Source organism: Cynocephalus volans, chromosome 1 (genome assembly GCF_027409185.1).
Source record: "Cynocephalus volans isolate mCynVol1 chromosome 1, mCynVol1.pri, whole genome shotgun sequence".
NCBI classification, from domain to species: domain Eukaryota; kingdom Metazoa; phylum Chordata; class Mammalia; order Dermoptera; family Cynocephalidae; genus Cynocephalus; species Cynocephalus volans.
This window is the reverse complement of record NC_084460.1, coordinates 40938023-40946135: the sequence shown is the minus strand read 5'-3', so window position 1 is coordinate 40946135 and position 8113 is coordinate 40938023. Positions and strand designations below refer to the sequence as shown.

At 38.8% G+C, this 8113-nt stretch overlaps 1 protein-coding gene across 1 annotated transcript; it reads right to left on the bottom strand.

Moving 5' to 3' along the window:
• Nucleotides 1–4107: 4107 nt before the first annotated feature.
• On the bottom strand, nucleotides 4108–5880 carry SPINT4 (serine peptidase inhibitor, Kunitz type 4). The gene is made up of 2 exons (XM_063093999.1): nucleotides 5766–5880; nucleotides 4108–4340 (listed from the first exon to the last, which is right to left on the bottom strand). Exons 1-2 carry the CDS (start codon nucleotides 5878–5880, stop codon nucleotides 4108–4110), a joined length of 348 nt encoding a protein of 115 aa, XP_062950069.1.
• Nucleotides 5881–8113: the final 2233 nt, after the last annotated feature.

Sequence of the window (8113 nt, the reverse complement as noted above, 5' to 3'; positions counted from 1 at the left end):
TGCTCATTGTGTGTGGCCTCTGACTCCTCATATTGAACCATCCACTGCATGGGTACCCTGCTTATCTTCTCAGTGCTTCAGTCAGGATAGACTCCTCACCCTATTCAGGCCCCAACACCTTGTTCTGGGATATAGAACCTTCCAACATTCCTGGAACAGATGTCTACCTTATTCTACTCCACCTGATGGCTTTAGGAATGAATCGTAAAGGAATTAAAGGGGAAGGAGCCATATACCTTAATTTTTGTATTTTGAAATTTATTTATTCTTTTCTGATATTTCTGGGCTCTCTTTAATCTAGTCTTCTGCCATCACTAGTTCATACTTTGGCTGAATCCATTATATTTATTCCAGTCATTGAGTCATTTAGGTCATTTATCATATTTTCCAAACCCAGTATTTTTTACTGGTTCATCTTTGTATATATATATTTCTGCTTTAACATACTAATATCCATTCTTACCTAGTTAACGATATTAGTTATGTCTATTTCATTCATCTCTTCAGTTACTTCTGGGTCATTTGATGTTGGTTGTTCAGCTTGTTGTTTCTCTTTGTTATGTTTGTGGTAAATTTTCTTTGTGATCTCATTCATCTATGGGAATATGAGCTGTTTTTGCCCTTTTTTTGGTGTATGTGGTGGGTGGATGGGGGTGGGGCGTGTTCAGGGACGAGGGGACAAAATCTGGCTCTTAACTTGTGCTGCTCTTGGTCAATTCGAGGGCAGTAGTGTACAATTTCAGAGCAGACGCCTCACAATGGTGCAATCTGGGTTTGTTTACTCCCATTTGCATCTTCTTAAATAACATGATTCCTCTTTTTTCCACCCTGCCCCCCCCAACTAGGGAACATACCTATACTTCTGCCCTGGATGTATTTTCTATGAATTTTTTTCTCTCTTAGGTTTAGTCATGTATCCCCGAGTGTGTATGAGAGGAAGGGAAAAGAGTAACTCTGTGTTTGGCTAGTTCAATAGTAGCTGTTTCTAGACTTTTCACCCTACATGGGCTTGGGAACTACCATTATGTTATCTTAATTGCCCTTGTAGTATCTTGTGGCTGTTACTGCTTTGGCAAGAGAGCAGGCAATGACCGACCCAGATCTTTGTGGTGGGGAGAATAACAACTCAAAAGTTTTCACTCAAGTAATTCTCCCACCTTTGGTGTTCAGCAACCTGTACCAGGCATCTGTTTCCTTTTTTCAGCAGGATACAATTGCTCTCTTACCTCGAGGATACTTAGTCTTGACTTTTGTTATTCATATCCATATACCCACTTTCACTTCTTTGACTTTCCAGGAGTTGGCTGGAGTAGGAAGCAAACAGGACCTGGGAGTATGCTCTCTTGTCCCTGAAAGACTGTCTACTTCAGGAACACAAATTTCATGACCCACAATGGGAAAACCTTAGAACTTCCATTTATGTGGACCAGTTGGATTAGCCTTGTCACTATTATTTCAGAGCCCATGGCATGGCACTTGCAGCTGATTGGGCTCAGGAATGATCTGCAATTTTAGGGTCTTCACCAAAGTTCAAATATCCCAGAATAAGCCAGATTATTAGCACTTTATCTGCTCAGAATAAAATAAACCCCATTTAGTTGAGAGTGTGATCCTGATTACCAAAATTTTTGCAGAAAATTGTCTCAATTTAGCGGATTGGTTTTCCTGGTCTTAAGACTGATTAGAGATCAGGCTTGTGTGTCTAGTTACAGGATCTTATTGGTTTACAATGCCTCTGATGCTGGCTCTAGCTACCACTGGTCCAGGTTGTGATTCACAGATGAGGGATTGGACATTGTCTATAAAATGGACAGAGTAGATATGAAGAGGGCAATTGCAGAAACCAGGCATTTCTTGTAGGAATAGGCATTTCTACTTCAGTGCAGGTTCAGCTGGGATGCCTGAAAAAATTCAGAAGTGAAACGGTCAACCTAATAATCCTACAGCTGGGCAGATCATGGCTATGATGAACCTTGTAACATTATATTCAGAAGAGTTGTGAACAAATGTTTGGATGGTCATTCTTTTGGATGAACTGCAACACAGTTACTGGATTGTAATTGAGAGTTTCTTTTCCAGAAGGACTGACAATAGCCAAGTCAAATTTCAATGACCAAGGTCCTAAAAAATTATCCAGGTAATTACTCCTAAATAGGGACCAGGCCACATGGTTCATAAAACTAATTTGGCCTCATGACTTGGGGGACATGTATCAGGAAACATGACAAAATAATTCATTATGACCACAGAGACATTTCATATAAGTGTGAGGCCACTGCTACGTTTGATTTCAAGCTCAAAAGGGAACATAGGTTTGGTACTTTGGTTCTACTAACCTGCTCAATTTTTTTTTACATACATGTGGGGTACAATGTTGATTTTCAATAATTGTGTACAACGTGTGGTAGTTAGATCAGTATAATTACTTATTCATCATTACAATATGCAATCATTCTTTGTGTCTGTTCACCAGTTCCTCATTAGCCCTCCCCCCTCCCCCCTTCCTTCCCCTTTTCCACCTCTAGTTTTCTAAAAGTTCAACGTATTACTGTTATTGTTGTTTCTTTCTTTCTTTCTTTCTCTCTGTCTCTCTTTCTTGTTCATTTGTTTATTTATGGATTCAGATCTCAGTTATGAGTGAGAACATGTGATATTTCTCTTTCTGTACCTGAGTTGTTTCACTTAGAATAATTTTCTCCAGGCTCATCCACGTTGCTGTGAATGGGAGAATTTCATTCTTTTTCATGGCTGAGTAGTATTCCGTTGTGTATGTATACCACAATTTCCTTATCAAAATCCCACTACTGGGGATATATCCAGATGATTGGAAAACATCAGGTCGAAGAGACACCAGCAATGTCATGTTTATTGCAGCTCTATTTACAATAACCAGCTCAATTTGATAGAGGGGAGGTGATAGAAACCTATACAGATTTGGCTAGCTACACTTAAAACAGTTTCAGTATTGTGTACACATTTGAGGAATGCTGAGGAGTGAGGGGGGAACTAATGGGTGGGACCAGCTGACATTCTCTGCATAAGGCAGAGAGAGAGAAATTTGGAGAGGATAGAGGGCTGACACAAAGCCTCTTCCATTTTAGTGGTCATACAGCTATTTCTCAAGAAAAACAAAATTAAGGTCAGAATAGTAAATGGATGGGAGTTTCAAGGATTCTGGAAATATTACAAAGATCTCAACATTGGTCAGAATTTTCTTACATTTTTATTTCAGATGATGCATCAAGTTACTTCATGAGTTCATATCCTCTCAACGTTTCCTGTTTAAGCAGAAAAAATAGATCTGTGTTACAGGTTTTAGAAAGTGCCTCTGGATTAATATGGGTCATTTTTATCTTAGGGGAAGCCCAGAGGTTGCCTTCTCTTTCAATGTTCCCCTGTTCCATTAATTAATCTCTCACTCTTTCATTCACTCAAGATGTAGTCACTGCCTATTATGTGCCAGGCTTTGCAAGATTCACTAGGAATATAAAATAAGCAAAGTAAATTGTCTGCTTTTGTGTTACTCCCAAGGCCATTCTCCATCACACTATGTTGGAAATCAGCCATACCACAGCCCTCTTGGGCTTCATTAACCTTCTCCTAGTTCCCATGACTGGGAAATGGTCAAGTGTGGGCTGTGAGCTTGGTTGCATAAAAGAGCACATTGTTTTGGAGATTTTGGTGGTATGGAAGTGCAAGGATTTGGTTTGGGTGACCTTGTGCATGTAAGATGGTCAAGAACCATCAGATCTGGTTAGAAACCTTTCTACGCTATTTAACAATGTGACCTCAGGCTAGTTGGTTACCTCTACTGGGCTTGGTTTCCTCATCTGTCATGTGAAAATAATTTTACAGACTTACCTTAAGGTTATTTTAATTTTAAATTGTATCAGTATTTGTTAATAGCTTAGTGTAGTGCCTAGCACATGGTAATTGTTCAATAGATGGTGGCTACTATTTTCTCTTTGGACAGGATTTCCTAACTGTAAAATGAGTGAATGACCCTGAGATCCAACCCAACTGTTAAATCTTTTAATTAGAACAATCTTCCCTCTTCCTGCTCCAAACCAGCGTTAACCCCTGACCAATTTTCTCTATCCTGGGATCTCAGAGAATTTCCTTTTCCTCCCCCAAAGGACCGAGAACAGAATTGGATTCCTTACTTTTTTTGTATTCTTCAACACAGGCTACTTCACATTCTATTTTAAGCTGGTAGTTATTAAGGTTGCCATCACAGCCAGAGTATACAAAGCTTTCACATGCTTTGGAGGTTTTGTTGTAGAAGTATCTAAAGTGAACTTCAAAGCAGCTGCCAACATTCATATCCATAATGCAGGGATCTGCACGAGAAGTTTCCATTGAGTTAGGGGGAGTTGGCTAGAACTCAGCAGGAGGGCTTGTCTTTATGGGCTCTTAAAAATTCTTCACTTTAGCATGAAAACATTCTCGTATTCATGGTCACTGAAAGATATCTGGTTTTCTCCTGGAATTAGAGTTACTTGGCAAGTTTGCCTTGTGCAATGCAAACTGATTACAACTCCAGGTGTGGTCCTGGGCAGTGACTTAAAGAAGCGGTGAGCAGTGAAAAAGGAGGTTTCATCACTAGTTTGTGCAAAGTGATGAGGTCACCTACATTTCACATCTTATGATTTATTAAAGTGAATATCCTTGTGCTTCTCCATACACTGATCTTCTAATCCTTTTAACTGCCCAACTAGGATATACAATTTAGAACAGTCATTCCCCAGTTTTCACACACTTGCTATAGTATCTACACCTCAAAATTTAGGTAACCATGCCTATTGCTCTCCTCAAAGCAAAATGTATACCAAGATGCATAACCATAGGGGTGATGCTGTTTCATTCTCATACCCTGTCATCTTTTCCCTTCTTGCTTTCCCAGAGGCAAACACTGTTTTCATTGTTAAGAGTCAGGTAGTAAGTGGCCAAAACAGCCACGATTATCATTGTACTGGCAACCCAGCCATTGTTGCCCACCCTACTCAAAAAGCAAGTTTGGATTTCCTCTCTGGTAAAACTAGCTATTTAGGGACAATTACATGCATAATATTGTTTAATACTCATAAACACACTCTGCAGTAGGTACTTTTCTGATCTTCATTTTACACAGGGGGAAACTGAGGCTTACAGACAATAAGTGATTGAGTGACTTATCCAAGGGCACACATCTGATAAGTGTCAGGGCCAGATTTTGGAGTATCTGCCTCATGGTATAGACTGTGCCACTTCCTCAAGCTCTGGAAACACTGAGCCTGTGCACACTATCTATGGAAGACAGTCTCATTGCATTTCACATTTACATTGCGAGTTCCTGTAAACAGGAACCATTTGTTTAAATGTTCTCTATGTGCTCAGAGCCCAGATATTAAAAATGCCTCAATTTGCTCAGTTTCCAAGCCCCTTTTCCTCTCTTCCCAATACATATTCTTGAATGATCTGTGGGATCTTTGAACTTTGTCACAAAACTCCTGATTCAAAATACTTCTAGCTCTTTAGACCTTCTACAGAAAAGATCTCCAACTGGAAAGGGGTTATTTGCATCTTATCTGTTTTTTTCCCCTCATCAAACACCAACAAGATCCCCAGTGTAAATTGTGCCTGAATCAAGGGACTCAGGGACTATGGGGATTGCTACAAAAGGAAGACTTTCCTGGGCCACCTAGATAGTGTACTTTTTTTTTTTCAACACTTTCTCTCTCACTTATAAGTGGTCTTTGGATTTATTTTTTGCATTAACACCATACCTTTGAGATCTCCGCATATCTTCTCAAGAAGTCTAGTAACACCACCCAATAATGGAGTAGTCAGTGAACAGAATATGAAGAGCCCTAGAAGAAATCCCAGCTTAGTAGGCTTCATGGTGCAGCAAGCAGCTAGTAGGAAAGTGCTTTTATTAACTGAGGTTGTATTTTGGGCTTGATACTTGAGAGGGCTGAGCCCACCCACCCCAAGGGCCAGGACTGGGCATTACAAGGTGTTGAGTTGAACAGTGACTGCTTGGCTACCCACCCATGAAGCTGAAGGTCCCAAACTGATTAGACCCCTGATAGTGAGTGCGATGTTCATCTAGAAACCACAGAAACTTAAGGATCAGAGCTTCTGCATGTGTTTAAACACAGAAGGTAGAATCATCAGAGCAAGGAATTAAAAAAGGATTGCTTCCTTTCCCTTTTTTGACCTTCTATGGCAGAGAAGAAACTGATCTTGGTACACCAGAAAGAATGTAATAAACACAACAATAATAGTAAGAAGGTTAATTATAAACTTTATAGTATTTCCTTTATGCCAGGCATTATTTTAAGCAATTTATAGATACTAAATGATTTAATTATCACATGCATCCCATGAGGTAGGTACAATTACTATCTCGTTTACAGGTGAAGAAACTGTGGCACAGGGTAAGGTATACGTACAAGGTTACTCATCTATTATGTGGTGAAGATGAGATTTAAACTTGGCATCAGAGTTTATGTTCTTAATCACTATATACCACCGAGGAACGTGGGGATACCTTGGCTGTTTTGTTCTAAAAGTTTTGAAAATTTGACTTACATTTACACAATAAAACCACCTGATTTTGATTTTTTGGTTAACATATAAAGCCGGGGTCCTTCTTCATTTTTTCAGTGGTTCCAGACCCATTTATTGATGTGTTCCCCTTTTATTCAATCATATAATAACTTTGCTTATATATGTGAGATTGTTTCTGAGCTCTTAGTTTTACTCCACTGTATATTCCTGCTCCAAAGCCACACTTAACCTCTTGAACTTTATATTATTTTAGGATTTTGTATTTTCATGTAAATTTTATTTTATTTTATTTGTGCGTGTGGTTTATTTTTAAAAATTCTTACGTATTTGTACATATTTGTGGGATACAGTGTGTTGTTTTCATACATGCATATACAGTACATTGATTCACTTAGGGTAGGTAGCATAGCTTTTTACCTGTTAATTCATCACTTCTCCTCCCCCGACCATCTCCTTCCCCTCCCAGCCTCTGGTGACCATTATTCTCTACTCAACTCCTAAGAGAACCAGTATTTTTATGTTTTAGATTCCACATATGAGTTAGATTATGTGGTATTCATCTTTCTGTGCCTGGCTTACTTCATTTAACATGATGGTCTCCAGTTCTACTCATCTTGCTGAAAATGACAATAATTTATTTTTATAGCTGAATAGTATTTTATTGCATTTATACACCATAGGTTTTAAAAAATCTATTCATCTGTTGATGAGCATTTAGGTTGATCCCATCTCTTGGCTATTTTGAATAGTGTTGCAACAAACATGGGAGTACAGGTGTCTCTTCAATATAATGATTTCATTTCCTTTGGGTATATACACAGTAGTGGGATTGCTAGGTCATAGGATAGTTCAGTTTTTAGTTCTCTGAAGAACCTTCTTACTCTTTTCCACAGTGAAAGTGCCAATTAACATTCTCACCAGCAGTGTAGCAAAGTACCCTTTTCTCTGCATCCTCACCAGCATTTGTTATTTTCGGGTTTTTTTGATAGTAGCCATTCTAACTGTAGTGAGATGATATCTCATTATGTTTTTAATTTGTGTTACCCTGATGATTAGTGGTGTTGAGCATTTTCTCATGTGCCTGCTGGCCATTTGTATATCTTCTTTTGAGAAATGTCTGTTAAGGTCCTTGGCCCATATTTTAATTGGGTTGTTTTTTTGCTACTGAGTTTTCTGAGTTCCTTATATATTCTGGATAGTAGCCCCTTGTCTGATGTATAGTTTGCAAACACTTTTTTCCCATTCTATAGGTTGCCTCTTCACTTTGCTGATTGTATCCTTTGCTGTGCAGAAGCTCTTTCATTTGATGTAGTTCTGTTTGTCTATTTTTGCTTTAGCTTCTTGTATCTTTGTTCAAAAAAGTGCTGCCCACTCCCATTTCATGTAGCATTTCCCCAATGTTTTCTTCTAGTAGTTTCATAGTTTCAGGTCTTAAATTTAGGTCTTTAATCCATTTTGAGTTGATTTTTGTGTGTGGTGAGAGATAGGGATGTAGTTTCAATCTTCTACATGTAGATATTCAGTTTTCCCAGCACCATGTATTGAAGGCCCTTCCTTTTCC